Genomic DNA, 18,244 nt, shown 5'->3' with positions numbered 1-18,244 from the left:
ACAACCGCCATGATGGGCCGGATTGGGCCGATGTTGCCACATGGTACCGATTCCCCAGGAATTAGTATTGTAATTCCCTGATTCGCCAACACATTATGCATAAACGGCCGACAATTTTGTGATTTTTAATTTAACTAGGTAATCGTAGTTCAAATATTTAATTATTTATTTGTTTAACTTCTGATTTGGTTAGTGAATTGGCTATTTCGAAGAATTTACTAGGAGATTTAAATAAGGGGATAGCAATACTACAGTCCACACTAAAAAGAGAGATCGGCCCACAGAGAGCGAGATAGAGATAAGTAGGTATTTGACTCAAGTTGTTGTTCCAAGTGTGGCCTCCATTTTTATCTTTAGCTTCATGTTAAACACCAACTCTGACGTTAATCATCTGCACAATATTAAAATCTAGTGGTCTAGTGTTTTTCACTTGACCAAAGAAGCCACTCGTTTGAAATGGATGATTATGGATAAGTTACACTTTATTTATAGCCTGACCAGGAACATAAAAACCCTCGCCATGTTGCGGAAAACTAATGGTGCTAATTTCTTTTAATGGCAACAGTTACTGAAAACTTCATTAACATGTCACCTTGCATGTCAGTCTATTGCTGTCAAAGTGTAAACAAACTTTATTTTAAATGTGTGCAATTGATTTTGTGAATTAAATTGCTAAAATATTTTTATAGTCGTGAAANACGTACATATGCTTTTTTATTTTTATTTTAGCCAAGGTGGCCAATAACTATGTACAGGCCAATTACTATAGCAATCACCCTAGGCTTTTCTAAAATAACAATTTAGCCTGTTTCTAGTAGCAGCTGGTGTATAGGCTCAAGATGATGTTGAAACAGGCTGGTGGCTGAAGTTTTTTTGTCTAGCTCTAGTTTTGGTTCAGTGGTAATACAATTTTCCCCTTATTCGTATTATCTGCCAATAACGGTAGTTATCACCGTGACGACATTTTGTAGGTGTCGTGTACCAATTTATTTTTTTATTATTTTTTCTTTGGTGTAGATTCATGCTAGAACAGTTAAGTTTGTCGATTTTTAAGATAATGTGTATGCACATTATCTTACGCCAAATTCATTACTCACCAACTCCTGAGTTTTTCACCAGACATCCTAAACAAAGTAACATTTATTTGTGATAGATTGAATTTTGAAATTGTGTCACGGAGAAAAAAAATCGGAGGAAAGCGATTTCGGAATCAGATCTGTCACGACGTATATTACTTTGCCTAGGACCCTGATCTTTTGTGGGTTGTATTGTTCGTCAGCTAATGCTCGTTTTCTATATTCAATCCAAATCCGTCCGTCAACTGTTTTTCGATGTATTTTTTACATTTTCATATTGTTTATAACACTATTTAAACAATATTAAGGTGTGATAGTAATAAGGGTGCGGTTACGCATCAAAAATATGGATTGATCGGAAAACATGTTCAAAGATAGTTGCAATCCTGATTTGGACACAGATTGAATAAGGGAAACAGGCGTAAGAGAAGTGTGTACTGAAAATTCCGAATCCGTTATTTAAACCTAGGCGCAGGCCACCGACTTTTAGCTAGCCGATAGTTGAGTCGGGCTGTTTATCAGTATGGAAATGTATGAAAGCACAATACACCGATTTGGAATCGGCCAATTCTTCATACAAATTAGAATCCGGCCTGTAGTCTGCGGCTAGGCTAACTGTAAACTTCTCCCTTATTAATAAAAAGTTACACCTAGGATGAACTCTGGATTAAAATGATATTTCCATACTAAATGACAATTCAAGCCAGAGTTCAACTAGGGTGTCTTCGTCGTCATTTCAGCCAAATGACGTCCACTGCTGGACAAAAGCCTTCCCCAAGGTTTTCCATAATGAACGGTCCTGCGCTGCAGTCATCCAGGCTCTTCCCGCGACCTTCACCAGATCGTCGGTTCACCTAGTAGGAGGCCTGCCCACGCTACGTCTTCCAGCCCGTATTCGCCACTCGAGAACTTTTCTGCCCTAACGGCCATCGTCTTTACGAGCTATGTGCCCCGCCCACTGCCACTTGATTTTAGCAACTAGGGTGTAACTTTTATTAATCATGGGTTTATGCCCGTTTTCACCATCAATCCCTAATTTTTAAGTGACCCCTATGAAAACAAAACACCTGTTATGTGTTACCACCTATGGTAACACATGACCCCCCCTAGGTCTCTTTAAAATTAGGGATTGATGTTGAAAACCGGGATTAGTGTTTTCTTCACAATTTTTTTTTGATGATTCTGCTTCATGGCAATCTGTTTTTCAACAATAAGCCACTTCTTTGGTTGATTCCTCAGATTATGTTTTCTTCGAGAGCCATACTTGTGTGAAAATTCATTTCACACGACTCTCTTGATGTCAGGTGGTAAATCTTTTATGTAGGCTCGGTATGTCATTTCTCTTTAGCCGGGTGTGCTGAAGAGCGCCTTCCCCNAAGGGTTCGGACAATATTTTCATTGAATAATGTTTCCGACAAAGGTTGTCAAATTGACTGACATGTTTATCGTATAGTACAGTCCACTATGAAAATTAGCTGTAGTTTGTTTCAACTACCTATTTCAAAGTTTTTTGTCACTTTCTCAGTTTTGAATTTTATGGAATTGGGAAAGAAGTACCGAGTTTGAAGCGTTCATGAGCAGACATTGCAGTTGAATATTCAAGTTCTGAATTTGATTATTGATGAATAATAAAATAAATCCTACTAGCTCGATTGATGATTTCATTTAATTTATTTAAACCAGGTTACCTTTAATAATATTTTTTCGTTAATTTATGAAAATATCAAATTAGCCCGTAATCCTGAATCCTGATACATAAATTTAGCCCATTAATTTAACACAGGTACGACTGTACTCAGTGTTGCACTATCAAATGCAATTGACGCGCCTCTATGCCAGGGTTTTTATGTTCCTGGTCAGGCTATATACTTTTCTTATTTACTCATTGAGGTCATTTACTTATGTAGGTACTATTGAGAAAGCAATAAACGTATTGAGTATTGATTGAGTATCTTATTTATTTAAGTTCTCTCTTCGTCTTAAATTGGTCGATTATCTGCAAACGTAATTTATGCCGGATGTACTTGTATTGTATTAGAACCAACATACTTAAGTTGGCAGCATGATATGGATTACTGTACATAAAGATTTGTGTACTTTACGCTTGAATATAATAATTAAACAAACAGTACAGGGTTCATTTTAGATAATTAAATATTATCCGCTTCTCTTCGACTCGATTTTTCAATCACATCTCTGCACCTCACTAGTGTCACTGTCATTATTGTTGCGCACAGTTGTGTCAAAAATATTACAGCTGTTCGTTCAGTTTCGTGTTTTGAAAACAAAAAATTGTGTTAAAAAAATCTGCGGGCATCGTGTGATTTTTCAAGCACAACAATCTTTAGCGTTTGTTGTAATAGACAAAGAAAAGTATTGGTTTGCTACAAATTTTCAAAGTTAAACTGGTGAAAGTGATGTGACAAGTGTAATTCGTTATATTTTTATTTAATTACTTGGAATATAATGGGTAATCAGCTTGTGGGTGTCGCTCCGTCGCAAATATACCCCGTGGAGCACTACCTGAGCGACCATGTTGACTTGTCCTTTGATCAGAGGTACGCTATTTCGACTGTAGATAAAAACGACCACTCCTTTGTTATAATGATGAAACAAAACTTACCTACCCACTATTTACTTTATAATGAGCAAATATATGAGCGTTTATAATTAACTGTATCTCCAAACTAATTAAAAGTAGTCATACAAGCTTATCATTGACCAAATTAAATGTTTACTTTGACTAAATAATCAAAAAGTGATTAGTTAGCTTCAAAACTGGCTCTAAAGGCCTTTATTTTATGATAGAAAAATGCCGTTTAATTTTTAACTACCTTACTAAGTAAATAAATACCCACATGGTAATTATTATGAACTGATGTAAAACATGGTAAAGAATAAACAATCAGTAAAGAATAAGTAGCAGAAAAATGTTCATAGTAAAATATTTTAAGCAAATTTCTTTTCCTCAGCCTGCATTTTTATGAGGGTAGTTTTAAAACTTTTGAAATTTCTTATGTTTTTTAAATAATCACATACAATGGCTCTATCAAAACCATTTGTGCTAATATAGCCCAGTAGTTGTATTCAGAACCTCAGAAGATACTTGCAAATAAATAAATATAAATTTTTACAGCTTGGGCTCTACGAGGTTCCTCAAAGTGGCTCGAGCGAGATCCCGCGAGGGCCTGGTCGTGGTCAAGGTGTTTGCGGTGCATGACCCATCGCTGCCGCTGGCAGAACATAAGGAGCGGATCCTGAAGATCAAAGAGCAGTTGGCTTCGGCCTTCAATTGCTTGCCATTCCAGAGAGTTATTGTAAGAATTTTGTGTAAACTACCCACTTATTACAATTTTCCTTTGATTTAATTTTTAGTTTATACATAAAAAGTTTGAGACCTATTTAATTTAGTCAGTAATTGTTATCAGGTCCCTAAAGACTACCTACTAGGTCCAAATTTGTAAATATCAATTATGGTTCTAAACACGTTATTATAAAATCATCAGTAATTTTTACCTACCCTCTAATTTGTTTAATTGAAAAGAGCAGTTTTTTCAAATCATTCCAGTAACACATGAATATTACACATGCAAAAGTTCTAATCTGTCTATTAGTTTATTACATTTTCTTTCTAAATCTTTAAAAGCAGTTTTTAATAAAAGTTTCATTGCTCCAGTTAACAATATAAAAATTCATAGTTTCATACTAATGCTTAAAATTCTTGTGATCTAAATCTAAATTCTATGAATGAACTAATAATCTAAACTCTATGAATGAATAATTAAGATTTAAGTAATCTGTTTTTTAAGCCTTTAACATAGAAAATAATATTCTCACAGTAATCTGCTAACTTTAACGTTATTTCAGCTCACAGACAAAGCAGGGCTTCTCATGCGCGAGTATTGCAAATACAGTGTGTACGACCGCATGTCCACGCGGCCCTTCCTCACGGCCCTCGAGAAGAAGTGGATCACCTTCCAAGTGCTGTATGCGTTGCACCGGATGCATAAGCTGGGGATCTGCCATGGGGATATTAAGGTATTTACATTTGGGATTAAAATAAAAATCAAAATTAAAAATATTTATTCAGTTTAGACCACAAGTGGCACTTATGAACGTCAGAATATAGTAAATATAAAAAAAAAGAATAGGTAGCCCTTAATAAGGGGCACTTTACATGTCTCCATTACCAGGAATTAGGTTTTGTCTATGACTTGGGTGAATTTCAGTTTGAAAAAAAAAAAGAAATGTAACTCAGTATTAAATACTTACGTAAAGGCGCGCGCGCACAGGTGACTTTAGTCACCGTGAAAGTATGTCTCTCTCCATAGTCTTTATAAAAGTGGCACTGGTAAGTCATTATTTGGTAATTACAAAGTTAATACATATTCCTTCCGCTAGGTATATAAAATTTGGGTCATTAACAACACGGAAATTTCCACTGCATTTATTCGATTTCTCATATCACGAAATGAAATTTTATAAAATATTGACATAATAAAAAATCTATCATTTTACACGTTCATTTCTGGACACGAAATAAAATTTTATAATAATTAATTAGCACATCCTTTGTTCGTCATTTCATTTTATACCATTTCTAGCTAATAAAGCTTATTTTTCCACAGCTCAAGAACATAATGGTGACGTCATGGCTGTGGGTGCTTCTCACCGACATCGTGTCGTTCAAGCCGACTTAATCTTTATCGAACATAATATTATGATGATATTATTTTGCAGGACATCTTTTTGACTAAACTTCAACACCCCTATACCATCATTTATGATCTATTTCTAGCTAATAAAGCTTATTTTTCCACAGCTCGAGAACATAATGGTGACGTCATGGCTGTGGGTGCTTCTCACCGACATTGCGTCGTTCAAGCCGACGTTTCTCCCCGACGACAACCCGGCAGACTTCAGTTATTTCTTCGACACGTCTCGACGCAGGCTCTGCTACGTGGCGCCTGAGAGATTCGTGAGAGCGCCTGATCCAAATAATAGACCTATGGTAAGCAGTATAACCAGAGAAAGAAAGAAAAAGTATTTATTTGATGGAGGTACAAAATAAAATTACAATTAAATATAATAAAAGAGCCGGAAGACGTAGTGTGGGCAGGCCTCCCGCTAGGTAGGTGGACTGACGATCTGGTGAAGGTCGTGGGAGGTGCTTGGATGCGGGCGGCGCAGGACCGGTCTTTGTGGAAAACCTTGGGGGAGGCTTTTGTGCTGCAGTGGACGTCATTTGGCTGAAACGACGACGACCGATTCCTGCGCAAATTTCAGAAACTTCCATGTTCTTACAGCAGCGTTAACCCGCCTAAAGTGGCCAAATAGTTGACAACACAACTTTATTCCAACTGAAAGACGTGATGCGAACTTTTTGGCTACTTTGGGTGTTACGAACTATTTGGCGCTGACTGTACCTACCGATTTCTGCAAAGACAATAATATTTATAAATTAATAAACAAACTGTAACAAAGTACGAGAGCTAACGTATTTTCATTCACTAGTTGGCGCCACTGTAGAGTAAGGTCCAGTCACTCGTCAGTAGTGGTGCCAAATGTTAGTTAAGTATGAAAACGATAGCCCTCACTGAGATTATGGTTTTTAACAACTTCGTTTATTCTCCATTACCATGTACTAAATGCGTTTGTAATGTAATGAATTGTTGGCATCATTGTGAGAGAGAGACGTAAAATCTAAGCCGTAAAATGTTGTCAAAATAGCGTTTTAAATAAAACATTTTCTTTTGTAGAGTGATGACAAAAGCGGTGGCCTCTTGCTAAGCGAATCGCCTTGTAAAGTAGGCGAGCTCGTGCCGAGTATGGACATCTTCTCAGCTGGGTAAGTTGTATACTGCAGGACTATTCCCACCTCTCGTTCCCACCGCTGCAACTCCTGTGTAGCCAGGATCTACAGCTTGACCGCCATAAAAACCCAACCAATGAGGTCAAGTTTGTCCGGGGGAAAGTTAAACTGTCATTGGACTCGCAACGAAATTAATCAGAAGAACATAGGAGGAGTTCGAAGTTAAGGTTCGACTTCCCTCCATTGCAAAGAGGAAACGTATACGGTAAGTTGTATACTACGAGTATATGGTGTATTGGCTGTAGTTTATCTAGAAATAGAAAATACAACATCTACAGAAACGATAATTGTATTTAAACTACTCGTAACCACTAATTTGTATCAATAAAAAGTCGATTAACAAGTAGGTTTTGCTAATTGCCTTAACCACAAGTATTCCTATGTTTGGCGTTAACGACATTACTTGACGACTCATATAAGTAGCTTATCAACTTAGCTTTCCATGGGACAATAAAAAAAAATTGGGTGCATAAAAATTAGTTGGCCGATAGTTGGGCCCGATTCTAATTTGTATGAAGAATCGACCGATAACAAATCGGTGTAATGTGCGCACTTTCATACATCTCCATACTGATCAACAGCCCGACCCAACTATCGGCCAACTATAAATCGGTGGCCTGCACCTAGGCTAAGTTGGCATCAATAATACTGTAAAACATTTTTAAATTTTGCAAGTTAATAAATCAAAACAAAGCCATAATGCCAAAGAGCCTGGATGCGGGCAGCGCAGGACCGTTCATTGTGGAAAACCTTGGGGGAGGCCTTTGTCCAGCAGTGGACGTCATTTGGCTGAAACGAACGAACGAACGAAAGCCATAATACAAGTTTTGCTTAGTTTGGGACTAGATTTACTTGACTTATGGTCCTATGTCCCCTAGATGGGGCAGAGGGCGTCCACAACAGTCCTCCATCGCGTTCGGTCTTGAGCTATGTGTTTGATCTCGCTCCAAGTCTTGGGACTAGATGGCGCACTATAAAATATCAAATTTTAATTTTATATTGCAGGTGTGCGCTCCTAGAACTTTGGAACGACGGTACCCCAGCGCTGGACTTGCCCGGCTTACTAGCCTACCGTAACGGCGAGGATCGTCCCAGTACCATGACGCTCCCAGAAGGCAGCGACCCTCAGCTGAGGGAATTATTACACTCCATGACTGAGCGGAGCCCTAAAGACAGGCGGAGCGCCGAGCTGTATCTGGATGAGGCTAGGGGGAAGTAAGTCTATTATACCATACTTTAAATCTTATTCCACTGTCTTAAGGTTTAAAAAAGGTAAAAATATCTATAGTCCGGTCGACGAGCAGATAGAATTTCGTCCAATGACCCCGTGCTACCAATCCTTATCGTTCGCGCGTAATTATATTGCTGTCGCGACTGTGCGACGGGCGGTCGCAGTGGGGTGCGAGCTTGGGGTCATTGGACAAAAAATTCTATGTGCTGTGTGACCGGACTTTAGCCTACCGCAACGGCAAGGACAGGAGGAGCGCCGAGCTGTATCTGGATGAGGCGAGAGGGAAGTAAATCTATTAATACCCTCATACTTTAAACCTTATCCCACTGTCTTAATGTTTAATAAAGATAAATATAGCTAGCCTACCGCAACGTCGAGGATCGCCCCAGTACCATGACGCTCCCAGAAGGCAGCGACCCTCAGCTGAGGGAATTATTGCACTCCATGACTGAGCGGAGCCCTAAGGACAGGCGGAGCGCCGAGCTGTATCTGGATGAGGCGAGGGGGAAGTAAGTCTATTATACCATACTTTCAACCTTATCCCACTGTCTTAAGGTTTAAAAAAGATAAAAATAGCTATAGTCCGATCGCCGAGCAGCTAGAGATATTGCTGTCGCGCTCGCACACTCACTTGCGCTAGTGTGGGCGAGGCCTTATTTAGAGAAATAAACAACTGAACAATACATATTGTTGCTTACATAAAGCGTCAGATCAGAATGCCAGAAAACAGATATGGTCAACTGCTAGACAAAAGTCCCCCAAGGATTTCCACAAGGGCCGGTCTTTTTTGTCGGGAAATACTTTGCTGGTTTATGGGGACGGTCAGTGTGTTATGTGGGACTCTCCCCGCTAGAAGAGCGGGGCCTAACCCGATGGTATCCTCTTGGGCGATTGAAAGAGGCAGCTGCGAGTTATTGTCCTAAAATTGGACTTTCGTCGGCGTCTCCGTCTCAGGCTACGGCCTTTGAGCGAGCCCCCCGACTTCGAAGGGAATAAAAGAACCGGTCTTACGCTGCCCGCATTTAGGTGCTTCCCGCATTTAAGTGTTTCCCTCAATCTTTTTGAGCAATGATTGATACCTGATTGTCGTTCCACATAACAGAATTTACAACATAATATAAACATAAACAGAATACTCACTCACTTTTCTTTTCCACAGGCTATTCCCAGAGTACTTCTACTCCTTCCTCCAGTCCTACATGCTGATATTCTCGGCGCAGCCGATCCTGCCTCCAGACGAGAAGATCCTGCGTATCCATCAGGATATACGGAACATCATCAAGATCTTCACTCAGCCGTCCGACGCCAAGAACTATCAAGATCTGGTGGACGAGACCACGGAACAGCAGGGCGCTGCGAGCATTGATGCGTTGATGAAGGATGACTTCAAAGTGTTGAAGGTAAGAAAGCCTTTCAGATTTTGTCTCCAGAAAAAACGAGAATATTTTTTTTAATATGGACTTTCTAATATAAACTACAAGACTTTTCTCACCAGTTGGCGCCAGTGGCTACTAAATTCATGTCATGCACTAGTGTAAAAGTCAATGGCGCTAACTGATCAGCGCAATGAAGAATGTTCACTAATTTTGTTTATTAGCTTTCTGAATTCTCTGTTAAAAATAAAAAATACACGTGAAAGAATTATTTCGATACGTCAATTAGTTTCCAAGATATTGAATTTTAAAGGTGGGGGCGGCGGCCGGCCCGCCATTTTATGCGCGTGACGTCATTTTATAGTGACTGGCTCAAATTTGTATGGGTGGAATCTTGCAAGCTGAATTAAAACCCACTTCCAGGCAACCGATTAAGCTGAAATTTCGCATACACATGTAAATTGGATGACCATGCAATATTATGATGACATGGAGCTGATCTGATGATGGAGCTGGAAGGTGGCGATAGGAACTCCATAATAAAACGACTTAACTCCATCGAGTTTGGGCTCGTTCGTTTTGTATTGACGAGTACTTCAATTCTATATAGTAATCAGGGTCTGAAGATGGCTCTGAAAGGTACTTCGCAATAAAACGACACAATCGCATCCAGTTTGGGTTTGGTTCAATTTTAATTTCTGTGATGGGTCTGGGTGTTAATATGTATAATATGTATGTATTTACAAGAAAAAATGTATTTAAGTATGTTTATATCCGTTTTCTACTGAGCGGACACTGTGAATGTACGTCACGCGGGGTCACGTGACCGTCGGCGGTACTCGATATCTTAGCGAACTTTGAATGCCTATAAAATCAAAACTACTTGGTATTTTTGAATGAAATAAAAACAAATGTATTTGTATATGTAAAAGCTTAACTGTAACAAAGGTTTCAAGTGATTTTGCGAGTGAGTGAACGAGGCGATTGATTCGCGCGATGATAAGTCTTACTTCAAATCAAATTCCTTATTATTTCAATTAGGACACTTTAAAAGATTTAATAGGGGGAAGGGTGGAAAGAGATAAATAGAGAGGAGAGAGAGAGAGAAGAGGTGTAGGAGACTAGAGGGCAAGATATTGGAAGAGGTAGGAAGGGCAAGTTATAGGCTCAAGGGAGGGAGGAGAGAAAGTGCGGATGGATGGGTAGGGGATAAAGAAAAAGAGACAGAAATAATATCTTATCCTTCCACAGCTCAACGTATCAGACTACGAAGAAGAAGAAGAGAAAGCGCCGGAACCGAGACAGCTAGGGCCTGACAGCGAGGGCCTGATCCTCGTCGCGTCACTCGTGACGTCGTGCGCGCGCGGCCTGCACCACTGCACCTCCAAGCTGCGCAGCCTCGAGATCCTGCGGCTGCTGTGCGAGAGCTGCTCCGAGGAGACCGTGCTGGACCGCATCCTGCCTTACGTGGTGAGTGGCCAGTGTCACAGCCCCGAGCGAGACAGCCGGGCCCGCGGCGAGGGCCTGATCCTCGTCGCGCCACGAGTGACGTCACTGCACCTCCAAGCTGCTGCTCCGAGGAGACCGTGCTGGACCGCATCCTGCCTTACGTGGTGAGTGGCCAGTGTCACAGCCCCGAGCGAGACAGCCGGGCCCGCAGCGAGGGCCTGATCCTCGTTGCGTCACGAGTGACGTCGTAAGGTCCGTGACAGACCTACCTATCCTACCTTATATGGGAGTTTCAGTATAACTTCCTAGTGTTGCCTGTCTAAACTTTACCATCTGGCCACGAGCGGTGAGTATTTTACAGTTGTACGCATCTGTATTTTCTATAAAAAAGGCGAACCAAATGACAGCTGACACCAGCGCCAATTCAGATTAACTGCCACTGAAATTCGCATAGTGCCAAGAAATACGAGTATAAGCTGAAATAGTTTTAGTCATACGATCTCAACAATATGATGCAATGATGAGACTGTAAAGCACGAAAAACAGGTATTTCCGGGAGCGTTCCGGGGACGGAAATTGCAATTGCCTTAAAACTAAATGACTTCTATAGGGTATCAAATGCCCTAAAAGTCATAAAAACTCATAAAACTCATTTATATTTTGTAAACAGGCTTTTACACTGTTCTTTTATCCCACAGATCCACCTGTCCCACGATTCAGTGTCCCGCGTCCGCGCCGCGGCCGTATGTACCGCGGCGAAATGCGTCGGCCTAGTACGGAACCTGCCCAAAGCGGACTGCAACGTGTTCCCTGAGTATATCCTACCGGAGCTTGCCCCTAGAGCTACGGACCCCGCGGTGCCCGTACGGATAGCCTACGCTAACAGTATAGGTGAGTCCATCGTACATCGTTCGTTTTATACCCGTTTTCACCATCAATCCCTATTTTTTAAGTGACCCCTATGGTAACACATGACAGGATTTTTAATTGATGGTGAAAACGGGCATAAGTCAAATGACTTCCACTGTTAGACAAAGGCCTCCCCTAAAGATTTCCACAACGACCGCATCTAGATACTTCCCGCGACCTTCATCAGATCGTCGGTCCATTTAGGAGGCCTGCCCACACTACGTCTCCCGGCCCGTGGTCGTCACTCGAGAACTTTTCTGCCCCAACGGCCTCAGCTCTACGAGCTATGTGCCCCAGCTATAGTTCGTAGGAACAATAATTTCTTCATGGTACGGAACCTGCCCAAAGCGGACTGCAACGTTCCCTGAGTATATCCTACCGGAACTAGCCCCTAGAGCTACGGACCCCGCGGTGCCCGTATGGATAGCCTACGCTAACAGTATAGGTAAGTTCGTTCATTCGTTCTTTTCAGCCAAATGACACTGTCTCTGGACGCAGGCCGCTACCAACCGGGCAACATGGAAAGCATTGGGGGAGGCCTATGTTCAGCAGTGGACGTCCTATGGCTGAGATGATGATGATGATGATGAGCCAAATGACGTCCACTGCTGGACAATGGCCTCCCCTAAAGATTTACACAACAACCGCCTCTAGATACTTCCCGCGACCTTTAACCAGATCGTCGGTCCACTTTTACGTTTTCCGGCCCGTGATCGCCACTCGAAAACTTTTCTGCAACAATAGCCATCAGCTCTACGAGCTAATATGGCCCACTGCAACATAGGTGCCATAGATTGGTAGGAACAATAATTTCTTCATGGTACGGAACCTGCCTAAAGCAGACTGCAATGTGTTCCCTGAGTAGGACCCCGCGGTACCTGTACGGATAGCCTACGCTAACAGTATAGGTGAGTAGATATGACTAGCGTAATTATATTGCTGTCGCGCTCGCACACTCACTGCGGCCGCCCGTCGCGACAGCAATATTTACACGCGAGCGATAAGGATGCGTAGCTTTGGGGTCATTGGATGAAATTCTACATGCTCGGCGACCGGACTTTACAGGTCTAGCGCATAACTGAGTTAGTTCCTGAGTGGGTGGTTTTTGTAACGTCAAACGTCAGCGAGACTTCAGATGTGCTTCAGACTTGTATGCTCTGTCACGTCATATGTCACCCCTCCTACCCAGTGAAGGCCAAGTATGTCCCAGAGGAAACTCTAATCTGTCATTAAATTGAAACATTTGTTAATAACATTTTATTTTTGATGCAGCAAAATTGGCAGAAACAGCAGTCAGATTCCTGGATCAGACTCAAAACATGGTCGACAAGGAAGCAACCAATATAAACTACGAAACAGAACTTTCAGCATTACATGAAATGGTAAGAACAGATCAATGTATGAATCAAATAATATGTATAAATAAATGGAAAATAATTAATTACTTACTTTTGCTTTATAAAAATGAACAAAATTTTCAGGTCCGTTCAACAGTATCGTATTTGCTGACCGATTCGCAAGCGGTCGTCAAGCGAGCGCTGGTCGACAATGGAATCACAAAACTTTGTATATTCTTCGGCAAACAAAAAGGTAAAATTATTTGAGGTTATTTATTATAGTTGTTGCTTTTGACTGTAGAAGCGAAGTCATAATGTCTGCCTGTATTCAGTAATTAGGTCCTTTTCAGGGCGCTTATACACTTCCCAAATATACCTTGCTCTACCACCACTTCGGGACAACATATGGGCTGGTGTTCAGAAGAAGTGGCGGAAGAAACTCGGTCTCCTTTGTCAGCCTCTATCAATTAGATACAGCAAAATAACAATCCTTTTTGTTTGATGTTTATCGTGTAAAGCTACAGATCACAGAAACTAAAGGGAGATGTGACAAAGGGGCGGGGCCGGTATCGCAACAATATGCCCAAAAACAGAACACATTTTAAACAGTTTACATTGCTTGCGTAGTACTAAAGATTATTCGAACGTTGAGTACTGGTACCCCAGTGGATAATGAGCACATATTTTGATTACTTTGTGTGTGTCAATTTCTAATGCGACACTAAGTTTCAAACTCAGCGCATTAGTTGGCATCTCTCGATATCTCTATGTGTAATATATCTTTTTTATATTCCAGCAAATGACGTGATCCTATCCCACATGGTGACATTCCTCAACGACAAGGAGGAGGCGGCGCTCCGAGGGTGCTTCTTCGACCGCGTGGTGGGCGTCGCCGCGTACGTCGGCCACCACGCCTCGCCCATACTGCTGCCGCTGCTGCAGCAGGTGAGTGTCTCTGTGACGTCACTCGCACGCGGCGCCCCTCGACAAGGAGGAGGCGCTCCGAGGGTGCTTCTTCGACCGCGTGGTGGGCGTCGCCGCGTACGTCGGCCACCACGCCTCGCCCATACTGCTGCCGCTGCTGCAGCAGGTGAGTGTCTCTGTGACGTCACTCGCACGCGGCGCCCCTCCACAAGGAGGCGGCGCTCCGAGGGTGCTTCTTCGACCGCGTGGTGGGCGTCGCCGCGTACGTCGGCCACCACGCCTCGCCCATACTGCTGCCGCTGCTGCAGCAGGTGAGTGTCTCTGTGACGTCACTCGCACGCGGCGCCCCTCCACAAGGAGGATGCGCTCCGAGGGTGCTTCTTGTGCTTCTTCGTGTGACTCACCGCAGAATAAATGTACTACGAACAGAACAAAATAATAACATGTACTACGTACAGAACAGAATAATAATATGGAATCCGTACAGAAAGTTTTCATCGCGAAGGTATTTAAAAAAATGTATTCTCAATGACGTCAACAGTATGGTGTACCTAATCATAAAGTTAATATTCCTAGCAGAATAGAGCAACAAAGGACTGAGCCAGCGAGATGTCACTAGCAGCAACACTGTGTGATAACAAGATATGCGTGATGTGACGTAACAGAACCGTTTTTTGCAACTATTTGGTCTTTTTAAAATTTAAAATAACTATAATGCTCTGTAAGCTGTTTTCTCGCTATATTATATTTTTTACATTTGATATCTTGTTCACTTTTATGTCCCTTAACTCAAATATGACTTGCATCATATATTTACGATTGTGTCTACTTCGTGTACAGTTATTAAACTATTTTTTATTTCAGGGCCTAACAGACCAGTCCGAGTGGATAATAGCCAAGGCGTTAAGAGCCACCAGCAGTTTGGCAGAATTGGGACTGCTGCCAAAACAGGCGCTATGCGACTTAGTTGCTGAAAGCGCGGTGTACTTGGCACATCCTAACTTGTGGGTAAGTAGGAACAGCGCTGTTCTAATATAGTCTTTATGTTCTTAATAAAAAGGCCGTGTATGTATTGTACAGTCGACTCGACAACACCTCACACTATACAGGTTGAAATTTTATAATGCCACCTGAAGGGAAAGTACTCTTAATACTAGAGATAGAAAATGTAACTCAAAGAAAACATTTCTTTATTATTGAAAAGATTAAAAGATTTCCGAAAATGTGTTTGCCACTTTTGGAAATCGAACCGACTAAAATGTCTGATAATTACACCTGTACACACGGCCACACTATCCATTTCCGTTTTTGCTCTCGCTCTCATCAAATGGTAATAGGGATGTTTCCTGGGTCAAAAAGCAAGAGTTTTAATTAGTCCGTCAGTTAACTTATCAAAAAATACTCTACACGTATTTTTCACTTTTTCAAACTAATGAAAATTGAAAGAGATAAAGCGCGCCAACGTTCATAAGAAGAGGCCCGTGACGTCAATGCGTGCATAAAAGTGCCGCACGTTGTGACGTCGTGCGGAACTTCAACGCACCATAACTATGTAATTATTTGTTAGATTGACAAATAAAAATATATGTCGCACCTTCGGTAGAACAAGGGCACAATTGTCAAAAATTGCAAAAATGAGTTAAGTATGCAGAAATACTTTAAAAATGTGTTTTCAACTAGAGAGACAAAGAAACCCGTTTAATTCCTTCAAAAAACTGCCAGGTGCAAAAAGCGGCTTTGTCTTATTGGCGCTTTTATTTTCCTGTTCTGACGCGACAAAGTCCCATTGGTCAGTTGCGCCGTCGGCGGGGAATGAAGTACTTGTCATTTGGAGCGCTAACGCCGCAATGGTAAATATGCCCTTTAATGTTTTTGGTTTCTGGAGTGACAAGGCCACATCTATCACACTTATGCCTAGTAAGTAATTCAAAAATTGGAGGGAAAAAGTCGTTCAGACAGTTATGCCCTTGTCCGTCCAATTTTTTTTATTCTTTGGTCTTAAAGTCGAGTGCAATTCCAAAAAATGTGCTTAGAAATTTAACAATTTAACTAAAACTCCATTATGAAAGGATTAAGTTATAATTAAAAACAGTGTAGGTACTGAATAAAACATAAAGAGACTATTTTTTTGTAAAGTTCAAGTTATTTTTATTAAAATTCTATTATTTTATAAGTAATTACGAGCATATTTCCAGAGTTTTGCTAAGTAAATTTGTTTTGGAACAGTAGTTACAAAAGAGTGAAGGCTGATTAAAGAACTAACGGCCGCCCACGACTTCGTACGCGTGTACCCCGTCTAACCCCCTCAGGGTTGGAGTTTCGTAAAATCCTTTCTTAGCGGATGTCTACACCCTATAAGGAACCTACCTGCCAAATTTCAAGTTTGTAGGTGTTATAGTTTCTGACATTTTGTGATGAGTGAGTCAATCAGTGACCTTTCGCTTTTCTATAGATAGATACTAAAAAGTCATGTTATCTCTAAGTTTTATTCACTTTTTTTGTGTGAAGTTACTACACACTTTTAAATTAATAAAAAAATACATTATTTATGCAAAAACACTGCTTATATTTATTCTAACATCATCCTAAATTAAAGCTCAAATTGGTCATAACTACAAAATAATTTAGATATTGGTGGAACAAGGGCATAAATGAATCCCCTCCTTGAAATAAAAATTAATATAAAAAAAACTAAAAGCTTTTTATTCTTGCAAGCAATGCACGTAATAAGTATATAGTATATAGTTTATGTCATGCAAAGGTGGACCACTTTACAGGAATATTATCAGAGCTAGACCATATTAAATCCAATAAAAATCTTAAAGTAGCTCTCCTGTAAAATTGCAAAAAGTGCAATTGTGCCCTTGTTCTACCGAAGGTGCGATGTGTCCAATATTTTTTGATATTAAACATGACGGACTAAAAAAAATTTTTTAGGAAACTAGCCTACCATACGAGTATAATCGTATTGAGATTTCATCCTTATAATTGACAGAATAGAGGTACTCATAGGTTACCTTTTGTCGCATTTTTATTTAGTTGTTAATTTCATAAAGCTTTTGCTTGGGACAAAATCAGGATAAAATCTATTCTACGTTTGTTTCTGGGTCTCAAACTATGTCTAACGCCCGTTTTCACCATCAATCCCTATTTTTTAAGTAGGTAACACTTAACAGGAATTTTGTTTTTGGGATTGATGGTGAAAACGGTCATAAATATTTCTGTGTTGTAGATAAGACACGAAGTGTGTGGCCTAGTTTCGTGCGTGGCGAGCCTGTTCAACCGAGTCGACGTGCACTGCAAGCTGCTGCCGCTCATATGGCCGCATCTGAAGCACAAGCTGATACAAGTGAGCATAATTATGTTTTATCGTGTAGTATTAAGGTATAAATTCGTGACTCCACGCAGCAGCAGCAGCAGCAAAAGACGTGTTGTCGCGACACTATAGTCTTTTTCACCTAAGATGATCCGTATGACGTTTCGAGTTTGAAAGATTTAGAGATGTCACATAACTAAACCATAGCGATTTATCTTTCGATTTTTTTCGAAGAGTTAGTAAAACCTACTTTTAGAGAAATATTTTGTATAGGTGTTATTTAACAAAAAAACATGTTTTTTTAATTACAAATATAATTGTAACAATTTTTTATTGATAATATTCAAATTTCATGGTTCGTGTTCAAAAAAACGATTCCTAAAAAGTACTGGTTCTGTTTCTTTAAATTAAAAACTATTAATTTATTTTCAATGCGTTTATTAAAGTCAATAATCGAAAAATATAGTTGATTTTTATGATGTTTTTAATAACTAAGTATTCACTGCAATCGATTAATGAACCGCGGAAATAATCGATTTTATTATTCAAGAAATACCCCAGCACTAAATCTATTCCGTTTCACACATTGCGTATATTAAATAAAAATATTTTTACATCGTATTTAATTAAAATATAATCAATAGACTCAGATTTTACTATATATTTCAAGACAAGTAGTTAATTTTTTTTTATTATGTTGCTAATAAAATTCAAATATTTTTTCAAAAATATTCTGCATATGTAGTATGCGTAATAT

The 18,244-nt window shown here is 40.3% G+C and overlaps 1 protein-coding gene across 5 annotated transcripts in view; it reads left to right on the top strand.

Annotated features, from left to right (window-relative positions):
• The first annotated feature begins 3,263 nt into the window (after positions 1-3,263).
• The window catches only part of Vps15 (vacuolar protein sorting 15), a 36,011-nt gene continuing 21,030 nt past the window's right edge, over positions 3,264-18,244 (top strand). For 2 of the 5 annotated variants that reach the window (XM_028316580.1, XM_028316581.1), the window contains exons 1-15: positions 3,264-3,634; positions 4,213-4,393; positions 4,944-5,114; positions 5,899-6,087; positions 6,836-6,924; positions 7,954-8,163; positions 9,339-9,579; positions 10,804-11,022; positions 11,700-11,892; positions 13,183-13,292; positions 13,392-13,500; positions 14,044-14,096; positions 14,387-14,482; positions 15,036-15,179; positions 17,404-17,520. In XM_028316580.1, the coding sequence (XP_028172381.1) occupies positions 3,543-3,634; positions 4,213-4,393; positions 4,944-5,114; positions 5,899-6,087; positions 6,836-6,924; positions 7,954-8,163; positions 9,339-9,579; positions 10,804-11,022; positions 11,700-11,892; positions 13,183-13,292; positions 13,392-13,500; positions 14,044-14,096; positions 14,387-14,482; positions 15,036-15,179; positions 17,404-17,520 (2,214 nt within the window). In that variant the 5' untranslated portion in view covers positions 3,264-3,542. Of the gene's footprint in view, positions 3,635-4,212; positions 4,394-4,943; positions 5,115-5,898; positions 6,088-6,835; positions 6,925-7,953; positions 8,164-8,542; positions 8,689-9,338; positions 9,580-10,803; positions 11,023-11,699; positions 11,893-13,182; positions 13,293-13,391; positions 13,501-14,043; positions 14,193-14,386; positions 14,483-15,035; positions 15,180-17,403; positions 17,521-18,244 lie in introns of those variants that run through there. The other 3 variants (XM_028316579.1, XM_028316583.1, XM_028316582.1) reach the window with 3 other exon arrangements.

The sequence above is a fragment of the Ostrinia furnacalis genome, unplaced genomic scaffold (assembly GCF_004193835.3).
Source record: "Ostrinia furnacalis isolate ACB-3 unplaced genomic scaffold, ASM419383v2 OfSCF5765, whole genome shotgun sequence".
Taxonomy (NCBI): Eukaryota; Metazoa; Arthropoda; class Insecta; order Lepidoptera; family Crambidae; genus Ostrinia; species Ostrinia furnacalis.
The sequence above is the reverse complement of the archived record's forward strand: the minus strand, read 5'-3'. Positions and strand labels throughout refer to the sequence as shown.